At 36.0% G+C, this 22917-nt stretch overlaps 1 protein-coding gene across 1 annotated transcript; it reads right to left on the bottom strand.

The window, feature by feature from the left end:
* Nucleotides 1-5955: 5955 nt before the first annotated feature.
* Nucleotides 5956-22688, bottom strand: NUDT12 (nudix hydrolase 12). The gene is made up of 7 exons (XM_070742955.1): nucleotides 22380-22688; nucleotides 20745-20953; nucleotides 18350-18927; nucleotides 16976-17143; nucleotides 12632-12745; nucleotides 7777-7976; nucleotides 5956-6884 (listed from the first exon to the last, which is right to left on the bottom strand). The coding sequence occupies exons 2-7, from the start codon at nucleotides 20948-20950 to the stop codon at nucleotides 6777-6779; spliced, it is 1374 nt and encodes a 457-aa protein (XP_070599056.1). The 5' UTR covers nucleotides 20951-20953; nucleotides 22380-22688; the 3' UTR covers nucleotides 5956-6776.
* Between the last annotated feature and the right edge of the window lie 229 nt (nucleotides 22689-22917).

Below are 22917 nucleotides of genomic sequence, written 5' to 3'. Positions count from 1 at the left end.
ACCTAATGAATATTATGATACAAACAATAGACTTAAGTAGCAGTTTTTCTTCCCCAGTGTTTCAACAATGATTAATAGCGACTAGTACTTTAGTTTTATGTTCTGGAAATGAGTGTATTATTCATGTAAATGCTTTCTGTTTCTCTTTTTGCCACTTTACTACTTTAGCAATAGTAATAGCACTTATATACTGCTTCACAGTATTTCATAGCCTTCTCTAAGCAGTTTACAGAGTCAGCATATTTCCCCAACAATCTTGGTCTTCATTTTACTGACCTCAGAAGGATGGAAGGCTTGAGTCAACCTTCAGAATTGAACTGATGACAGTTGGCAGAACTAGCCTGTAGTACTACATTCTAACCATTGCACCACCATGGTTATATGGAATAACTGTGATTGATGTCCATGCATGCTGATTGTTTTCCTAAATTCGTTCTAATATATTTATTATCAGGCTTTACTTGGAAAAGCAGGAAATCCCAGGTATATTAGACTATCACAATTGCCAGTAATCATAACTTACAAGTAACTTGGAATCTCAGGAGATCACCAAACTGTTGCTTTAATCTGAATTAAGTATATTGCTTTAATATGAATCAAGAAAAAGTAAACTTTATTTATTGAATTTCTTCTATGCTTCTTTCCCAATAAAGTTAGATATTTTGATTATAATTTATTGAATTCATATTTGAAAATGTAATAAGATATGAAACCGCGTCTCTATATAATTATAGGAATATATAATTATAGGAATTACATAAGTATTTGTAGGGGAGAATATGGGGTATTAATGAACATGTAAATGAAGTAAAAGGACGATGTACAGGTAGTAGACTCTCAGTAATCTTACTACCACATTCTATGAATACAGAAGAGTACATTTTAAATAAGATCAAAATGGTGTAATGTATAATTTGTTATACATTATGAATATTGTATTGTAAGTACGGATTTCAATGTTACGAAGATGTCCACGCTATAATATATCTGACCTTTACAATGGAAAAATCTAATTTCCTAACATTGTCATTGGGAAATTATTTAGCAGCCCAAGCTAGGATTTGAACTGAAGCTGCTAAGGCTTGAGAAAAGAAATCACAGTGTGTCACTCTTTTGTTCAGGATATTTTTAGACAGCAATGATCATAGATCAAGCCACTCTGGCCTTGAGAGCTTATGAATGGGTACTCTCAAATGAATAACCTACTTTTTCTATTCTTGATCCATCAGGGCTCTTACTGTATTTTTTGACCTTTTCTGTTTGTGTAGTATTGAGCATAGTTAAATGTCTACAGAGATTCTCAGTATCCAGGCCATAGTTATCCCAAAGGTGATTTTTCAAGAGGCAAATGGATTTTGTTTTTCTTTGAAGACATTTAGCTTCTCATCAAAGAAATGTCTTCAGCTGAAGAAACTTTTGGGATGAGAAGTGAAATGTCTTCAAAGAAAAACAGTAAAGTCCAGTTACCTCTTGAAAAAGCACCTTTGGGATATTAGACATAGCATTTAAAATTACTGATTAGAATAATACAAACCTTAAAATCATAAAAAACTGGAAGTGCAGTTCTGGCTATAGTTTGGGAAGATTATTAGAGTCATTTGTGGGCAATGCAATTTTAAAATAGTATTTCCAGAAAAAGTGTGTGTGACAGTGAATGTGTCTGTGTGGATTGCAGCAATGGAATGGAAAAAATATCTTTTTTAAAGGTGTTGATAGGAAGTTTTTAGCTCTATTGCATGTGTTGACATGATACTTAGAAAATCTCTATTTTTAAAAATGGAACACTTTAAACTGTCAGATAATGAAAAAACACTTTGCTTGTTCCTCATTCGTTTTACAGCATATGCTATGACTATATATATAATCAAAAATCCATCGGTGGAATTTATCACTGCATTTTATGACTTCAAGGTATACTAAATTGAGGGCACACATGAATGTATCAAAAAAGTAAATTGAAAGCAGGCAAAACATCCATTTTCTGATTTTATCTTTTTAATTTAGAGATTATTTTGATGTTGAATTGTTAATGTGCTTTAAGAGAAATGCACACATTATCGTGATCAGATAAAAATGAAATAATATAGTGTTCAGTAACTTGTTTCATTAGCATTGCTTAACAATAAAACAAAAAAACCTAGCTGAACGATAATAGGAAATTACGCTGCCTTGAGTCAGTTGAGAAGGGCAGCATAGAAGTCAAATGAATGAATGAATGAATGAATGAATGAATGAATGAATGAATGAATGATAAGCTATGACTAATATTCAGTTTAGTAAAAGGCCATCCAAGGAAGAAAAGCCTTCAACTGGCTATAAATTCTCACTAAAAATCCATAGCCTTTTGATATGGCTATCAATATGTTTATTAAGATGTGATGCATAGATCTTGCTAATGTTGAGGACAAATGAAGCTAATAAAGCATTTTTGCTTCATTACACAATATAAACTCACCCTTGGCTTAATCAAAGATTTCTTGCTATTCCAGAATAAAGAGGGAATCATCTTGAGCTTGGAAATTACATATAGTTTTACCAATCTTTATTCCTTTTATTACATCCATTTTTTTGCTCTTCTTTATGTGACTTATATCAGTTGATGTGATTTTAAATACTGGTTTTTAAAATGTAGCTTGGTTTAAAACAAGTTCACTCAGCTTTGTTCTGTCCTGTAGCTTTCATTGGCCACAAAAATAATTTTGGAATGCTTAAAAGCTCTTCCAGGACATAGACAGTTGGCAGTGGAATACTTTGATAAATTAGCAGAACATGTTTTTTTTACCATCCACAGAATCCAATCCAAAAATGGTATCATCATTCATCACCATTACTTCAGAAAAGAAGCATTCTTTCCAACTTAAACATTAATCAGAATCTGTTTTCAATTTATTATTTTCCATTTAAAAATAAATTATGAATGTAGAACCTCTTAGAATAAGCTAAATAACTTAGTATTTTAAACTGTCATCAAAGGCAGATAAAAGTAGAAATAAATTTTTTGAAGGTAAAATCTTTTTTTAAATTATTAGTTTACTTAAAGTCTGAATAATTTCTAAATATAGATTCTCAGAGAAAATATGAATTGAATTACGTACTTCAGAATAAATACATTTTGGAAATAGAAGTAATGCACTTAAAATATATTTTGAAAGGAATTCCATTAATGTAATGATTCCCTCCTCAAAAAATAAATACAAATAAATACACCCCAGATTGAAGAAATATATTGCTCCTGTACTTTGACAGAGGACTTCTGTAACTATTTTCATATATATGAAAATATACAGTATATATGTAGTTTATATAGGTGTACATATACACACACATCTTTATGAAATACCCTTATCCTCACTTAATATGTAGTCTTGAACTTTGTCCGTATTCAGAATTTAATGTTACAACTTTAGAATTATATGCTTCCAAGTAATGCTAATATAAAGTAACTAGCCTATTTTGAGGGGAGAAAATATAGAATATTTCTTCATTGGAACAAATCTTATAAAATTCTATTATAGCAAATGTAGCTGGTGTTTTGTTAATAACCTAGAAAATAAATAGATTCATGTAAATATTTACAAAGGCTAAGCATTAAAATCAATTCCATTGGTTTAATACAGCTGTGTTCTGATGACCACACTGGAAAGAACAAATTGTCTACAGTATCATAAAGATTATAAAACACAGTTCAAAACCTTCACCTATCTAATTTTTTTCTAATTATCAATTCAGAGCACTAATAGCCACACATACAAGTAGCTATAGTTTTTCAATTGATGAAAGAGTAAAGGTATGTATGTTATAATTATTGGTCTGAATTATACCCCCACCCGCCGCACCATAAGCAGGGGCAAAGCAACTCACCTATACAAATTGTATCATCTTCCTATTTTTCTGAAAGAAAGACTTTGCATTCAGAGGAGACTAGTCAAATCTTAAGCCTGATTGGCTTGCTCTATTTCTTTATATTTCCATTCTTGTTTCTTAAACTCAAAATCGGATTAAGGTATTTAATTCTCGAGATTATGAATAGCCTACCTTTAATCAGCCTACAAATACCCACTCTTTTTCCTTCACATGTATAGACAGATTCAGAACAGATTTTTCTTCATGTATTACATTTGAAAATGTAATCAAATGTAATTCTTCAGAATTTAAAGAGACTGAATATTAAGCAGCAACCAAATTCATACAAGACTGCCAACGTGTAGTGTTTTTTTTTTGCCTATTATAGTGGGGCATCCATGGAATGCATTCATTTCGATCCATCCATGGAGTGTCAAAAAAGTCTAGATGGGGGTCTACAGCTGGTGTGATTTAGCTCTGGCAGATTGTGTCATCTGCCATCTTGACTTTTTTAAACCGCCTAACGGCCATTCCTGCCTTGCTATAACAAAAGAAAAACAACAACCACCAGGAAATATTTAAGGCCAGGAAGAAGTTCCACTGAGTTTAATGGGGCTTCCTTTCCAGGAATCATGTATACATTTACTCCGCCAAGGAGTGCTCCTATGATGTTGTGTCTATGACAGTACAGCTAATTAATGGACCGTGGTTGAAAATACAAACATTGATTAAAAAAAGGAGAAAGAATAAATGTTGAAAGAATGGCAGCTGGGAGAAGTTTCACTCATACTTTCGCAGTCTTAGGTGGGATGTCCCACCCCATTTTAAAAAAAGAATGGCATATCAGCATTTTAGAATGCTTTACATACAATATGATGTGAGTACAAATATCGTGCAATACAGTTACAGTCTTTAACCATAATCTGAAAGAATGGAATTAAATTGTAGAGCAGCCAAAATAAATTGGAAGGGATTGTAACTACTTTTTATGGGTATGGAGAAACTATGTGAGTTAAGGGATTTTAAATGGACTGCCTATATAGAATGCTGGTGAGACCACATTTGGAATACTGTGTTCAGTTCTGGAGACCTCACCTACAAAAAGATATTGACAAAATTGAACGGGTCCAAAGACGGGCTACAAGAATGGTGGAAGGTCTTAAGCATAAAACGTATCAGGAAAGACTTAATGAACTCAATCTGTATAGTCTGGAGGACAGAAGGAAAAGGGGGGACATGATCGAAACATTTAAATATATTAAAGGGTTAAATAAGGTCCAGGAGGGAAGTGTTTTTAATAGGAATGTGAACACAAGAACAAGGGGACACAATCTGAAGTTAGTTGGGGGTAAGATCAAAAGCAACATGAGAAAATATTATTTTACTGAAAGAGTAGTAGATCCTTGGAACAAACTTCCAGCAGACGTGGTAGATAAATCCACAGTAACTGAATTTAAACATGCCTGGGATGAACATATATCCATCCTAAGATAAAATACAGAAAATAGTATAAGGGCAGACTAGATGGACCATGGGGTCTTTTTCTGCCGTCAAGACTTCTATGTTTCTATGTTTCTATGCCTGGAAACGTCTGGGCTCATTCCACCTAACACAGGAGGTCGTTTGATTAGAATTGTTTCCAGATTACTTGGAGGGGGAAAAAAAAAAAAAGCTCAGCTCTCCCATGGGAAAGGCAGGAAAGTCCCAAATTGGCAATCAAAAAAGACACAGAAATAGAAATAACTGCAGGCTATACACTCCAGTTTCTCAAAAAAGACCACATCTCTGTTACTCAGTGACAAAAGGTAATGATACCTGCAGCAGTCATGGTTAAGCCACATTTCCATGTTTTTTCTCCTGAGTTCCACAGAGAGCATCCTTCATCTTGCAGTACGAAAAAGGAAACCAGGTTCACAGCTGCTGGTTAAAATTTGGATTGTGCCATTTGTTCTATTTCCTGCACTTTTCTTGTTTCAGTGTTAGTCTGCAATACATTTAACTTCAATTTGATATAATTGGACTAGAGGTATTGAGCGAAGAAAATGCAGGGAACAACTTTGTTAGTGAACTCTCTACGGAGGCAAAATCTTTTTAATAGATGTCACACAGCTGAAGGGTTTAGAAAGACTTTATTAAAGAGCTTCAGGGGACCGAAAAGCCAAAAGTCAGCTTGCTAATTCCAAACTTCTCTCAATTTAAACAGTTAATAATATTAATGCAATATTGATGACACTTTTAGAACAATTATTAATCTGGTGTGTTGGAGCAGTGTAGGAACCTGCTTAATGCAAATATATCCAGAAATCCCAAATTATAACTTCATGATTTAGTAATGCTAATGGTAATGTGGTACAACAAGCTTCTTACAAAAACGAGATTTTAGTTCGCATTGGTAATGCAATGTCTATTACAATTTTATTTCAAGAATTGCATAGTACATTGGTAAGAATATTATAATGATACAATATTGTCAATTTTGCTGTGTTTAATGAACGAACATTAAAATACCAGGTTTCAGAAATCATTTCAAGTTGCAATTTTATGAGCCCCCTCCCGTCAAAAATTCATATGAGCTTGGGTAACAGAGAGTTTGTAAGATTTGGCTTATGAGATTTTTGCATACTTCTCATTTAAAATTTTAATTACATTTAAAAAAAAAATCATTTGGAGGTCAACTGGTATAATCAGGCTATTGTAGGTATTATATGTACATTGCTTGCTAGGAAAACACCCAACCTATTTGTTTTTATTAAGAAACTAGGCAACGCTTGATAAAATTTGTCAAAATAACCACAAGTATAAATATTATAAGGAGTAATTACAAGAGTGTGGGGAATAAAAGAACTAGAAATCTAAAATTACTACTATCATTACATTAAGTTTAATTTTATCTTAAAAGGTGCAATTATGATGCAATATTTAACTTGCTGGATTTAAAGATTAGCATTCATTCCAATCCAGTGTTTTATCAACTGATGAGCGATGGCCTGGTGTGGTGGCACAAAAATATTTTGGTTCTTTTTGTTGAGGATCTCTATTATCTGAAATGCAAAAATAAAAATAAAAAATCAGAACAAGAAACTCACCCTACACAATAATTGAAAATCAATAGTTAAGATCAATACCCAACTGTTTTTGACAGAAGACATTGGCCAAATCTCATCTTCCATTACTTCTTATTTAGGCAGCGTTTACTATTTATGGAATGATCTACTTTTTTATTTCTAAAATTGGTGAAGGGAAAACCATGGATTAAAAGCGCCAGTCCCTTTTTTTTTGAAACATCAATCTAATATTATTTCACAATATGTTTCAACAAGCTAAGTTTCAAAAAACAAACAATCTATATCTGCTAATAATTCTTAACTCTGAGGAACTAAAAATGAATAGATCGAAAGCATCCATTAAAACCAGAAATGTAACTGATCATTCTGCCAGATCATCAAATTTGGTAATGAAGAAAACAACTAAAGAGCAATATGAAAGAAAAGCATGGGAGGCAAATCTACCTTATGAAATAATTGTTTTATCAGTATTTTACCTCATCACTGACAGCCTGAAATATTTTACGGAAATAGAACTCATCCTAATAAAAATGGTCACCTCATTTATCTGATATCTCTAAGGAGACAATATTCTACAACTGAATCAGGAAGATCATTAAGCTTGGAGTGAAAACCATGTATTTCTAATAGTCTTCAATGAAATGTACCTACAAAACTTACTGGCAAGATCTATGGGCTCAACAGAGAAACAATTGCTTGTATCAATTCTTTGACCAACATATAATTTTCAATTTCAGTGTAATCACTGTACAATAAGGAGAGTAAGAAGTTTAATTTGTTTGAGTGAAAAAGCACATCCATATTGTATGCCCTAACCAATGCATTCTGAGGACAATCAATAGGAAAAGGAAATTAAATTGAACTTTACCTGTTCTCTACTGAACCAGCGGGCATCTTCTATTTCAATGTTGTCAACTTTAATTTCGGTAGACACTGCAGCTGCTAGGCATCCAATCATTAGAGAGGAGGGCATTGGCCATGGCTGACAAGAGACATACTCAACACGGCCCACTTTAATTCCACTTTCCTCTTCTACTTCTCTTCGAACAGCATTTTCAATTGTCTCACCTAATCAAAGAGAGAATAGAACAGTTAATTGACAAAGCTTAATGCAAAGATTGTAGCTTGTGCTTTATAGTACCCCAAAAGATATGAAACTTTCTTGAGCAATCATTTTTGGCTATCCAAACATCAGAGCATGAACTATTTTCAACAGAAAGTTTCATTCTCAAAAATCAAAAGAATGTTAAAGCAATGTAAGCTTACATTTCAAAAGATGTAAACTGATTACACATCTTTGGTCCTCTCCCTACCAGTGCTTTTACCAATGAGCATATTTTAAAATATAATTAAATTATTTCCATACCCCCCCCCCCCCCAGTTTTACTGTACATGGATAACTCATGTCCAGTAAGATAAAGAAATTGAATCCACACAGCTCATGGGATCCACTGAAAATGAGAGTAACAGTCCGTGTCTATGAAGGGGAGGGAATACTTGAAACAATAAATGTCTTGCAGCATTTTAAGGTTTGCAATAATGATTTCTAAAGAACAAACCTGTCTTGGAAAAAGAGGTGCAAAACTCGCATTGATGGAAATTGTAATTTTTATACTAATCTTAATTAAAGACTGCAATGAGCTTTCAATTACTTGTTTGGCTTTATAGATTTCAAACCTCATTTTTTAATTATCTGAACATCATTTTTCAAAAGTTGACACTCGGGATCTTTGCATTTCAAAGCATGTTGACAGCTCCAGTTACAATAAAGAAAGGAGGACTCGCAAACTGCTTTGAGAATAAGGACTGTGGACTGTAATTATGCAAATATTTTAATATTTCTTTAATTTTTAGCTCAGTGCATCTATTAAGCTCAAACTAATGAAAGGCTTTTAGATACACATGGACCTCCATTAATGGCATTTTTAATATATAGCAGAACTGAACTATCTTTTTCATGCTGAGAACCAAACTGTCCTACTAAATGACAGACATATCGTACAATCAAAAATTGATATAGCTGAAGGAGGGCAGGGAATCATTTAAATCTAAAAAAAGATTATCAAAACATTCAAATAAAAAACAACACCAACAATAGTATAGTACTTAAAATGGCAGTTTGTAATTAAATTCTGACAGCATGCTATGAAGTTTAATAACTTTATATGGGAAAGACTCTGCATAAACCGATATATAGGGGGGGGAAAAATAAGTGATCACTGGATTTTTTGAGAGGTTGGTGTTTCCTACAGATTTCCCCCCGTAACTAATAATCCTGGTCCAGTAAATGTCAAAGCAATGCTTATTGCTGGGTACCCTCATGTCCCTCAAAAGCAATGGATGCATTCATTATTCCATATCCAAAAGCGGTGTTCCTCAAGGTAGTGTACTGGGACCAATGCTCTTCATTCTCTACATCAATGACCTTTGCGATTACATCATAAGCAACTGTGTCCTCAACACCACCGATAACACAACTACTCTCCAAAAAGATCTTGATGCTGTTTCTGAGTGGTCTAACACATGGCAACTCCAAATCTCAACTAGCAAATGCTCTGTCCTACACATTGGGAAGAAGAATCTGAACTCCAAATACGAACTGAATAATCAAATTATCACAGATAATCCCCACTTGGTTAAAGATCTTGGTATACTAATAACAAAAGATTTAAGTGCCAAACCCCACTGCAACAATATAGCCAAGAAGGCTTCAAGAGTTGTAAACCTAATCCTACGTAGCTTCTGCTCTGGCAATCTCACACTACTTACCAGAGCTTACAAAACTTTTGCCAGACCCATCCTCGAATACAGCTCATCTGTTTGGAACCCATATCGCATATCAGACACTAACACCCTTGAAAATGTCCAAAGATACTTCACCAGAAGAGCCCTTCACTCCTCCACTCAAAATAGAATACCCTATGAGACTAGACTTTCAATCCTGGGCCTAGAAAGTTTAGAACTAAGACGCCTTAAACAAGATCTAAGTATTGCCCACAAGATCATATGCTGCAACGTCCTGCCTGTCGGCGACTACTTCAGCTTCAACCACAACAACACAAGAGCACACAACAGATTTAAACTTAATATTAACCGCTCCAAACTTGACTGCAAAAAATATGACTTTAGTAACCGAGTTGTCGAAGCGTGGAACTCATTACCGGACTCCATAGCGTCATCCCCAAACCCCCAACACTTTACCCTTAGATTATCTACGGTTGACCTATCCAGATTCTTAAGAGGTCAGTAAGGGGCGAGTACAAGTGCACTAGAGTGCCTTCTGTCCCCTGTCCTATTGCTCTCCTATATCTCCTATACTTTTCTTCTATTCCTATGTCTCTTCTTCTATTCTTTCATTGATATGTTCTATTACTATATCTTCTTTTCTATTCTTTCATAGATATATTTTACTATGAGTATCTCCTCTATAACCTTCATCATGTATTTTACTATGTGTATATAGATATATACCCACTAAAACCCTCATTGTGTACTGGACAAAATAAATAAATAAATAAATAAATAAATAAATAAATAAACAAACAAACAAACAAACAAACAAATAAATAAAATAAGTATTTTAGGGATGTACAAAAAGCTCTATACATGATCCAGTTCTGAATAGTTCACCTTCCCCATCTCCCTTTATCTGTAATTAGGTACTCTGGTCTGTATTTTGCATTGAAACTGGATTGTTTCATTTATTTATTTATTTTATGTATTAGATTTCTATTCAGTTTTGTTCCAAAAATGAATCGAAGCACAGAAGTTCAAGGCTGAGAAAGGGACAAAATAAGAGAAGGAAAAGGACATGGTAAAAGGACTTTCCTGGCCATGTGACATAGGGATATCTAATGCAGAGAACAGAAAGCATTGAGAAAATAGAAGCAGTAGGATATGCTGCATGAAAAGCAGGAACTGAGGGCAGGTGGGCATGGATAATCACTGGCAGGCAAGAAAGCAGGATATTCTGCTTTACGGGCTGTTCTCTATTGCTATCAGAAAGGGAGAGGTACAGAATCCAGTGTATTAACAAGAAATTACAAGAGGTAACGGAGAACATTATTCATCATTCCTATCACCCATCTCCTCCCATTTATGACTGTATGACTATAAAGTGCTGCTTGTATCCTTACAATACTAATTTTGATTGTTTTCTGATTGCTTATTTGTACCCTATGACAATTATTAAGTGTTGTATTTTATGATTCTTGACAAATGTATCTTTTCTTTTATATACACTGAGAACATATGCATCAAAGACAAATTCCTTGCATGTCCAATCACACACTTGGCCAATAAAGAATTATATTCTATTCTATTCTATTCTAAACTTGGCTGAATTCTGGAAGTTGAATTACCGTACATATATATTAAAGAGGCTAATTTTTTTTAAAAAACCATCTAGTAGTTTATCTAGGCATAAAAGAACCTTATGTTTCCAAATTGCTTTGCTGGTTTACCTATCCTCTAGTTCTATTCAGTGAGTAGGAGGCTATTTTGACTCCTCTGATGAATCTATTCAAGGCACAATTAAATATGATTTTTGTTTTTGTGCTTTCTGCATGAAAGAATGTTAATTACCTTCCCTGCAAACCAATTTTATTCATTTTTATTTGAATTTGCATATGACAAAACTTCTGCCACACTGTTCTTGTATCATCCCCAAGAGATCCAAATCTTGCTTCCCAATTAGAACCAGATACTATCAATATGGAGAAATATTTCTTATTTATTCCTCTGCAGGGGATACAAGAGAAAAGGGAAAGACTTCCAAGAAAGCTGCCATGAAGTTGTTCGGTGGCTGAATTTGAATAATATAATGAAATATGAGCTTAAAAATATTTTCAAAGATTTCTCAAATATAGTGTCTACCTTAAAATTTGAGGTATCAGTATACAAGGGGGAATGACATACTGATGTACAAATTACTTAGTCAATCTATCTGAATTGACAACTGGTATTAAACAATTGATGTCTCTAAAAAGCTGCCTTTGTTCTAAGATGAACTGGGATTCACTATCAGCTAATTAGCAGATGACTATAAATTGACTAAACTCAGACTCTTTAGCAAGCCCTGTTCAAATTATTAGTGATCCCAACGATGCTCATATAATTAATGCATAAACATTAGCTCCCTATTTTTCAATTGTAATTTATACTGCTTGTATTTCATTTCATCCTGCATTCTTGACTTGAATTCTTGAATTTCTAACTTGAAAGGAAGTACTGAAGACTGATCCAAATTCTAGTCCACCCACAACCACAGACGCTCATATGGGTAACTGGTGGAGAATCATCTTCCTTAGCTAAGGTACCTCCGAGAATTATCACTCTGTGAAATGAAGACTATGTATGTTATCTTGAGCTCCTGAATGAAGGGAAGGAAGGAATCCCTATAGGTTTTAACTCTGGTACTCATAGCTGACTTTAGAAGGTGGCCATTTCCTCAACATTGGCCAGCATCAAATCACACCATAGTGCAAAGCATATGGTGAAACACCGAACCATTGTTCTCTCCATCAAAGAAGTAACTATTTAACTACTTGTATATACATGCTTTTGAACTGCTAAGTTGGCAGGGGCTGAGACAAGTGAGGGGAGCTCATTCCTATCAAAGAAGGAGCTATTTAGAAATCAGTTCAATACTGTGTCCCTATATCCCTCCAAAAAGAAAAGCAGCAAAAAAGTTTTAAAACAGTATACACATAAAGAAAACTTACCAGGTTCTATAAATCCAGCAAGGCAAGTGAACATGCCTGGGGGAAATCTTTTTTTTCTTCCCAAAAGGCAATGGTTGCCTTCTGGATGAATGACTTGCATTATTACTACTGGATCTGAAACAGAAATTAAGGAGAGGCATAAATATTTTAATCCCTTTTACAAAAAGAAGCAAGAAGCATAAGCTTATATGTTCTTATTTAGCATTGCTATCTCCTTTCACTGCTTGAAACCCAGTTCTCACAACAAGCCCTGTAGCTAGGTAAACTTACTGTAGGATTTTAAAAAATCAGTTTTTTTAAAAAAAACAAACCATTGATGCCTTCTGGGAATGTACCTACCTAGATTAAAAGCAAGGCGCAGAAGGTAAATTGACTGAGCTGCTGCATGATTTCGATAAAAAACACTGGAATAAGTGACCCAGTTATATACATCAGAAATTTAATCAGCAGGGTGCTTTCTACACCTTCCAGTTATTGATGAATGGTTTGGTGATAATCGTTTTTATTTCCAAATGCAATGTTTAAGTACAATAAGACTTACTTAGTAGTGTAAACAGACCAGTCTTTGGATATTAATTGTTGAAGCAAAAAGGCAACATGTAAATGGTCTGTTAATAAAAAGAAGAAAATAATAAAAAAACCCACAACCTGATTGTTTCTATAGACAGAAACACAACAGATTTGGTGGAATCCAAGAACAACACCCATGTCTCTCCAACACTCCACGGCCTGCATTGGCTGCCGTTTGGTTTCAGGACACAATTCAAAGTGTTGGTGATGACCTATAAAGCCCTACATGGCATCGGACCAGATTACTTACAGGACTGCCTTCTGCCGCACAAATCCCAGCGGCCAATAAAGTCCCACAGAGTTGGCCTTCTCCAGGTCCCGTCGACCAGATAATGTCGTCTGGCAGGGTCTAGGGGAAGAGCCTTCTCTGTGGTGGCTCCTGCCCTCTGGAATCAGCTCCCTCCAGAGATTCGCACTGCCACCACCCTCCTCACCTTTCACAAGACCCTAAAGACCCATCTATGTCACCAGGCATGGGGCAGCTAGACCATGCCCCCTTCCGCTCTGACCGTTAAATGTTATGTCTGGATGTGATTGAGTAGACTGACTGTTTTTTAACTTAATGGGATTTTTAGCTTACTGTTTTAACTATTAGTATACACATTGTTTTGTATTGCATGTTGTGAGCTGCTCTGGGTCCTTGGAGAGGGGCGGCATACAAGTCTAATAAATAATAATAATAATAATAATAATAATAATAATAACAACAACAACAACAACAATAATAAAAACAACAACAATAACAACAACAGGCTGGAAACAGTCCATGTTTCGGCCGGCCAGGAAGGAAGTCTCCGTGATGTCAAAGCTCTGCCCCTGGAATTCCCTATTGGGATTCCCCCCCTCCGTTTGAGCCTCCCGACTGACAGACAGTTCCACGGATCTTCTGCGAAGGTGCCAGCTGGGCAGCGGCGCTTCTGTGTTCTCCTGAACCCGAACGCCAAACCCGAACTTTTGCCAAATTTCCGTGTTCGGTGTTTGGGAGAACACCACGAAGCCCCCCGGCTGTTTTGGAAGGTAACAGATGGGCAGCGCTGCTTCTCAGCGGCCTCCCAAACCCAAACTTTTGCCAAATTTCCGGGGTCGGCATTCGTGGCGGTGGGTTATTAAGGCGAAAAAAGTTTGTAAGAAGGGGAAAAAAAATTCCGAACCCCGGGTTCGTATCTCGAAAAGTTCATATGACGAGGGGTTCGTATCACAGGGTACTACTGTATTAATGTAGGAATATTAATTCAGGAATATTATTTTCTAAAACATGCTAAATATAACAGCTCTGCATTGCATGATATACCTTTTTTTCTCCTTGGTACTTCTCAATCTGTATTCTCCCCACTTTTTCCTCTCTTCTTCTAATAATCTTTTCCCACAATCTTAATACCTGCATTTGCTACATTGTCCTGTCTCTTTTGTCAGGTTTTGACATTTTCATTCAGAAAGATGTCCTTCAAAATTTTTTAAAAAATGAGATTGAAAGAGATTTCAACCAGCCATCCCTACATGGACCGTTTCTTTTGTCCACTCTTTCTTCTGCCCATCTGTAGGATTTGCAAGTGGGGTAAAAGAAAACAGACAAAAAGTATGGTAAAAAAATGTGATGCAAGATATGATGGTTACTCTGTCTCAGAACGTGTATTTTTAATGATTTTTTAAAAATCTAGATACGCAACCCAGTTCCTTCATATTTTTATAGTCAATATTGTTTCCTTCCCCCCATTTTTTGTGGGCTTCTCATCTTATCCTCTCAAAATGACAGCTATGACAACCCCATTAGGTAAATATGCTTCAAAGACTGATGACCTGTGGAAAATTTATATGCGGCAATGTATTGAGCAGGAGTTTCAAATTTTGCTGACTACTTGTTTTGTTAAAGAAATTTTACTGGAATTACCAACTGTTGGCTCAGCATTCTTGCACATGTCATCCTGATCACATTTTTTTTCTTTTTTTACTCATCTGAATATATATTTATTTCTACTTTCAACGAAGGGATGTACAGAATGATCCAAAAGGAAAATTCCTTGATGGAGTCCTCGGAGAGGGGTGGCATATAAATCCAATCAATTAATCAATCAATCAATCAAATAAAATACAATAAAAAGATAAGAAACACATCTATAATACACTTTGGGAATGCAGTGAAGAAGTTTACAAAAAAATAAGCAGGGAATTAATAGTAAGCAGCTATGTAAAACTGATCTAAATAAAAATATAAATGCATCTTTTTAAATGACCTGTAAATAAATGTATAAGGATGAAAACAATCAAGGGTATACAATATATAGTGAAATAATTATTTAAATACTTTAAACTTCATTATATCTGAAGGAGAGTGAATTCAAGATAGAGAGAACATAGTGGGAATTTTCGCTCAGAATTATAAATCAGATGTACAGTACTGTATTGCTTTGCCATCAGCATCAATAGAAGGGGAGGGGGGAATAAAAATTAGCAAGGAAGCTATACTGTAATGTAAGTTGGTTCCTTGTATATGTGCATAGGACGTACACCTACAGTATGTATTTCTTTAGCTTGCTTTTTGTTTACCTCTATCTGCTTGCAGATCCCACTGTGCCTCCTACTCTCAAATGAGTCTTTCTTCTATAATTATGTAGCTAAACACATTTTTAAAATGTCCACTTTTTTAGACATCTGAATGCTTGATCTTACATTTGGTCCATCCATCCATAACCCTGGATACACGAGGCAACTTTGTAATCCTGAGATGTTTGCAAGCATAAAAGCAGTCTTGTTTTTCAACCAAAGTAGGAAAACATTGCAGAGTATTTTTATGATAGCAGGAGCGGGTTCTAAATCCTGCTGCTACTGGTTTGTGCATGTGCTTATGTGTGTGTATGATGCTTCTGCATACATGCAGATCTTCTGTGATAACATCCAGACGGGTGGGCTGCCGCAACCACATTGGTTGCCGATCAGTTTCCGGTCACAATTCAAAGTGTTGGTTATAACCTATAAAGCCCTTCATGGCACCGGACCAGAATATCTCCGGGACCGCCTTCTGCCGCACGAATCCCAGTGACCAGTTAGGTCTCACAGAGTTGGCCTTCTCCGGGTTCCGTCAACTAAACAATGTCATTTGGCAGGACCCAGGGGAAGAGCCTTCTCTGTGGCGGCCCTGACCCTTTGGAACCAGCTCCCCCCAGATGTCAGAGTTGCCCCCACCCTCCTTGCCTTTTGTATGCTCCTTAAAACCCACCTCTGTCGTCAGGCATGGGGGAATTGAGACTTTCCCTTCCCCCTAGGCTTATAAAATTTATGCATGGTATGTCAGTATGTATGATTGGTTTCTTAAATTGGGTTTTTTTTAAATTAACTTAAATATTAGATTTGTTTACATTGTATTGTTATTGTTGTTAGCCGCCCCGAGTCTACAGAGAGGGGCGGCATACAAATAAATAAATAAATAAATAAATAAACAAACAAACAAACAAACAAACCAGTTCGCCCGAAATAGGGCGAACTTGTAAAAACCTACCAATATGTTTACTTCTGCCATGTTGTCATCATACACTAAATAATAATAATGGAAGTGTTTTTAAAACATCAAAAGCCATGTCTTCACATGGGTGTTCTACCTGTTGACTATCCATTTTTCTCCCATTACTAAATTGCAGCTGTTATACCATACATACAGCTGTAACTTTTAGTTTACTGCATGAGTTCAGAGACAAGTCAGAATTCATATTGCTACATGTTACCCTGATTTTTCTCACTGCCATTAACAAAGAAATAGCAACATGCTAGCAATTCTCTTACCAACTCTTGGGTAGCATGTGTTATGAATTCCCTGATGGCTGGGACAGTCTTCTTTTAAGCACATTTTCCTGTAGCCTCCATCTTCTAATTTAGTTGCGTTTCCACATGTTGGGCAAAATTGATACCTGTTATCCCATGCTAGCACAGATCTAGCCTGGGCGATGATTCCTAAAAATGGTCATATAAAATATTTGGTCAATACCTAGTTTCTTTTATGCAGATACTACACCACCAACTTTCCAATGTATCATTAAAGCCAATGCAAAAATGAGCTTTTAACAGTTTGTATATTGTTCGGAAGATTTTTTTGGGGCATTTCCTTTACATTTGTAATATTTATGAATGTTGAAATGGTCTAGTCTTTAATAATAGCATGCTAAAAGTTATTAATAGAAGTGTAACCAGAACAATTCTCTGACATTAAGCTATTAAAAAAAATATAATCCTAAACAATAAGAAAAATAAAATAAAAGGAATTTAATGAAAAAAGAAATGAGACAAGAAAGGCAAACAATTTCTTTAAATAGATTATCAATGACTGATTTGTAGATGGCAAATACATTAGAAATTAAGAAAATCTATTGCAATAGAATGTAATAATCACATAGAAATAACATGACATAACCTGTGCTAATACTTGTTATAGATCAGGGGTTTCAAACTCACATTGTTAGTGGTGTCACATGACGTATTGGGACTTTTCCCTTATCTAAACCGGGCGTGGGTGTGGCCAGCACGTGACACATCCAACCTATGGGTCGGGAGTTTGACACCCCTGTTATAGATAGGTAAGCTAGAATCAACTAAGGATGTGCATCAGAATCTCTTAAATCCTAAGTCAAAGCAGGGATTTTTGGACTGATTTTGCACAAAATAAAGTGAAATACCTATAAAGTGACCCAACCTGTATTAGCAATGTTACAAAACTTACGAAGAGAGATTGAGAGAACTGGGCATGGACAGGCTAGAAAAAAGAAGGTCTAGAGGGGACATGATAGCAGTTTACAGATACTTGAGGGGTTGCCACGGTGAGGAGGGGGTCTCTTTATTCCCCAGGGCACCAGAGGGCCGGACGAGGAACAATGGTTGGAAGCTGACCAAGGAGAGATTCAACCTGGAAATAAGGAAGAACTTCCTGACGGTCAGAGCGATCAACCAATGGAACTGCCTGCCAGGGGAGGTGGTGAACTCCCCAACTCTGGACACCTTCAAGAGGAGATTGGACTTCCATTTGGCTGGGGTGCTGTAGGGTTTCCTGCTCAGGCAGGGGGTTGGACTCGATGACCTAACGGTCCCTTTCAACTCTATTAATAAAATAAAAATAAAAATAAAAGACCTTTCTTACTTTTGCCCACCACATAAGCAGAACCTTACCAGCTTCATTTTCAGATAATTGCAACAGTGCAGGCATTGGTGGATGAAGAAAGTAACAACCTGGGTGCTCTTGTAAAAAGCTATCAGCCGCTGTAGCTTCTATACAAAGTGCAAACCAAGTAAATAGGCCATTCTCATCTTCTTTGCCAGCATTCGAATCTTTTGCATTTATTCTTTGAGGTTCCACTCCCATAAAAATTGTAGTAGTTTTCGTTTGCTCCAGATACTTCTTTATATCGTTATAGAAAAATTTACAAAGCTTAACCTTTGGATACTGAAAACTACGTTCACCATCATCTGATGTAACTAAAGGATTTAAATGTGAAAAAATGATATATATAGTTGTTGATTCCTTCTGTTTCATGCTCAGCCACTTTGAATCTACTCTCTTCTCACTCTTCCTATCCAAATATGTCCTGCAAAAATAATTCTCCTTTTCTTTGACTTGATGAGTGAAGAAAAATGGTTCCAGCACATCTTCCACATTAGCTAATAAATTAGCTATGTTTTTATAACCCCAAAATCTAGCAATATCCAATGCAGTCTGGTTTGAAGTATTGGTACTGAACCTGTCACACCTTTAAAACAAAAAAAATCAAGTTACTTTGGGGTAACATTTTCAGACAGAATGTCATATGATATCAGGTAACATAAAAATATCCTCATCTCACTTTAAAGTATGCCAGTTTCTTTTCATTCCATTTTATACCAAACGGAATTACAATTTTGGTTTCTTTATCACCCTTTCCACTTTCCTAGGACTCAATTCTATGTAAACCCAGGTTAACAGCACTAAGATATGATCTTGAACCAGTCACCATCTCAGCTTATTTTACACTATTGCCTATAAGTCAACACTGAACATAGTAAAGTGCATCATGGCCAGCGATGGATTACTAGAAGACTGACAGCAGAAAAAGACCTCATGATCCATCTAGTCTGCCCTTATACTATTTCCTGTATTTTATCTTACAATGGATATATGTTTATCCCAGGCATGTTTAAATTCAGTTACTGTGGATTTACCAACCACGTCTGCTGGAAGTTTGTTCCAAGGATCTACTACTCTTTCAGTAAAATAATATTTTCTCATGTTGCTTTTGATCTTTCCCCCAACTAACTTCAGATTGTGTCCCCTTGTTCTTGTGTTCACTTTCCTATTAAAAACACTTCCCTCCTGAACCTTATTTAACCCTTTAACATATTTAAATGTTTTGATCATGTCCCCCCCTTTTCCTTCTGTCCTCCAGACTATACAGATTGAGTTCATTAAGTCTTTCCTGATACGTTTTATGCTTAAGACCTTCCACCATTCTTGTAGCCCGTCTTTTGACCTGTTCAATTTTGTCAATATCTTTTTGTAGGTAGTTACTAGCCGGAACGCTACATTGTGCTCGCCGCAGTGGCTCATAAGTACTTAGGTGCCAGCAGGATTTTTCTTCTGCACCTATGGAAGTAGCAAAATTGCTCACAGAACCGCAGGTGCGCTGTGTTTCGGCATGCGCGAAAGCAAAAAAAAACCTCACAGAAACACGGGCACACCTGCGGCTCCCTGTTCAATTTTGCTACCTCCACAAGTGCAGAAGCAAAACCCCGCTGGCACTGCCAGCACTTACAAGCCGCGGTGGCGAGTGCAATGTAGCATTCCGGCTAGTAGCCCACCGCTGATCATGGTCCAGTTAGTATTTTGAACTACCACAAGTTTTCATTGCAGAACATAAAGAACAAGAAGATATATTTTTGAGCAGTGATAAAGCAATGGGTAGAGAAAAGGAATAGATGATCATTAAAGAAGGCACAAACACAACCCAGACCTTGAAAGTAGAAAGCATGACAAAATAGCTGGAAATAATTCTGACAGTCTTTCAAAACTGTTTTTAGCCCTGTGAAGTAAGTTCAGTCAATATTTAGACATGGTAAGAATTCCAGGAATTCTTTTTTATTGTTATATAGGGTGTAGTACCAAAGATTTCAAAGTATGCCAGAGTTTCTTTTCACTCCATTTTATGCCAAACAGAATTACGATAGTTAGTTTTAGTTTCTTTATCACCCTTTCTACTTTCCTAGGACTCAATTCTATGTAAACCCAGGTTAACAGCACTTAGACATGATCTTGACCCAGTCACCATCTCATCTTACTTCACACTATTGCCTATACAGTATAAGTTAATAAAATGAGATGAAATCCAGTGTGCATTGCTTTGAATTCCCAGTGAAAAGGCAGAATATTTTTTACTTTAGCTGCATTTAATGTATTTTCTTGCTTTGTTCAACAGTGAATCTTAATGAATGTATTGCTCTAAGTAAATAGAATAATTTGCATAGAGTAGCAACTTTCAACAAGGCGGTAACTTTAGACAAGTTGAACAATGTTATTTTTCTTTTATTTTCTTACCCCTTATCAAGAAGAACCTTCACAACGTCAAAGTGACCATTTCTAGTTGCATACATTAGGGCCGTCCAACCATTCCTAGCAATTTCATTGATAAGAGAAGGAGAATGATCCAGAAGTGCTGTAAGCCTGGCTTTGTTCCCTTCAGCAGCAAACCGGTGAAGCTCAGAAATCAGTCGTTTTTTTGGATTTCCTTCACTTTCCTCCATAATCTGTTTGATTAAAAAGGTAACACAGGCTGAAAAACTGGATCAAAGCACATTATATTGATCTGATTTCACATTTATAGGGTAACCAAACTCAGAAGACAATAGACATAGCCTATACATAATTGAACAAAACAAGAGGCTACAAGAAAAGTAATTCAAAGTGATTCTTGTGGAATAAACCTTGTTACTTAATGAAGAGTAAACAAAAGTCTAACAAAAGCAGAGTTGAAAAGAACCACTTGCAGTTACTACTTCTCTTCTTGTACAGGCTGCTTAATTTGGATGCCAGCTTTTCATTAATTCTTGGTTGCTACAGTACTGTATCAAAGATAAATCCCTTCTATTGCCCGCTGTTATGTTAGCTCTCATAGCCCTAATGGCTGTTCTACATATAACTTACTAATGCAGAAATAGCATATTAGGACTTCATATAGTATTTCCTCAGCACAAGCATCAAAATGCTTTATTCTGCTCTACAGGAATAATAGCTATATTATTGAAATCAGGATGTATTGTTTTTGACATCCCTTAGATTTTAACACATTTAGTATGACATTCTTTAGATTTTAGAATACTGTAGAATGGAATAGAATTTTATTGGCCAAATGTGATTGGACACACAAGGAATTTGTCTTGGTGCATATGCTCTCAGTGTACATAAAAGAAAAAGATACATTCCTTAGATTTTAACACATTTATTTGGAATAAATTCAGTAGCATACGAAGAGATTTTATGGGATCTGCTTGATATAATCTAATGCTTCTTAAGCATTAGTAATAGACCTAGTTTTGTTTGGTGGTTAAGGCACTACAGCAGGAATAAGGAGTCTTGAGTTCAAATCCTGTCTTAGCTATGGATGCCAAGCAGGTAGCTTTGAGTCAATCACTCACTCTCAGTCTTAAACAACCAGTGACAAATCAATTCCAAAACCCTTGCTAAGTCACTAGAGTACAAAACTGATTCAAAGGTACTTCCTCCACCCCAGCAACCTTGCATTTGTGTCTGAAAATATACCGCACAAGGACTCCCTCCTGAAACAAATCATTTACCAGTATTTATTTACTTTATTTGTCATACAAATATAGTATTGTATTGTAGTACGTTTAACATAAGTTTAAAATAGAGATAGAAAAGATAAAAAGACATTAGGACAGGAACCGTAGGCACAAAGGTGCACAATAACGGCCTTATTTCATATGCACCAGGCTTTTAGTGAGTTTATTTGCCAGGCAGGGAGTCAGATTGGGATTTTAAAAAAACTCAACTTCAAATGTTCTTGGCTGGAATAATGGAGAGAAGTGCAGTTGTCTCCAAGCCTTAAGATTTCCTCGTGGCCATCTCACTTTGATAATTTCCAGGTCAAATGAGAGTCTACAGCCTATTTCAAATCTAGAAAGCAGAACTTATATATCAGTCCGACCTTTGTACCTTTCGTGTCTCAAGAAATACTGGATTTCTCTCTGTAACTTTAAGCAGCTTTCCGTTCGTTTTCCCATCCACCGCAAGAAACTGGGAAATGGACGCCTGGTGAAGGCTTTTGCCTTACAGGCTCAGATTTGGGGAGCACTTGGGTTCGTTTCAACGGACGATGAAGAGGATCTGCGGAACTAGGGAGAAGGGGAGCGCGATTAAGTCCAGCAAAGGATAAAAAACAACAACAGCCCAAGGAAGATAAAAGTTCCCACTATCCAGCAGCAGTTATCTGGCCGGCGTCCTTCCGGAGACGCATCCAGCGTCAAGCGTTGCATCTTGGGAATTGTAGTTCCTTGCTGAGAGAAAGCAGTTCTGCAGTACTGTAGTACTCTCTCTTTCATACTCGCTCGCGCACAGACCTTTTTCGTGTCCTTGGCCTCACGATAAGAAAAAATAATAAATAAAATAAAATAAAATAAAATAGATAAATGCTTCCTTTAAAGAGTTGCCCCCGGACAACAGCAGTTAGTTTGCTTGTCCGGTATTCTGGTAG

This window comes from Erythrolamprus reginae, chromosome 2 (genome assembly GCF_031021105.1).
Source record: "Erythrolamprus reginae isolate rEryReg1 chromosome 2, rEryReg1.hap1, whole genome shotgun sequence".
Lineage (NCBI taxonomy): Eukaryota > Metazoa > Chordata > Lepidosauria > Squamata > Dipsadidae > Erythrolamprus > Erythrolamprus reginae.
Note: the sequence above shows the minus strand (reverse complement) of the source record. Positions and strands in the feature narration are given on the sequence as shown.

What these genes read in the sequence shown, in the direction of transcription:
- NUDT12 (XM_070742955.1), bottom strand. Translation starts at nt 20,950, where the DNA reads ATGGAGGAAAGTGAAGGAAATCCAAAAAAACGACTGATTTCTGAGCTT. An exon ending in CACATGCTACCCAAGAGTTG is followed by an intron (nt 12,746 to 16,975) that starts GTAAGAGAATTG and finishes TTTCTGTTTCAG; the next exon opens with ATCCAGTAGTAATAATGCAA. An exon ending in GCTGGTTCAGTAGAGAACAG is followed by an intron (nt 6,885 to 7,776) that starts GTAAAGTTCAAT and finishes TTTGCATTTCAG; the next exon opens with ATAATAGAGATCCTCAACAA.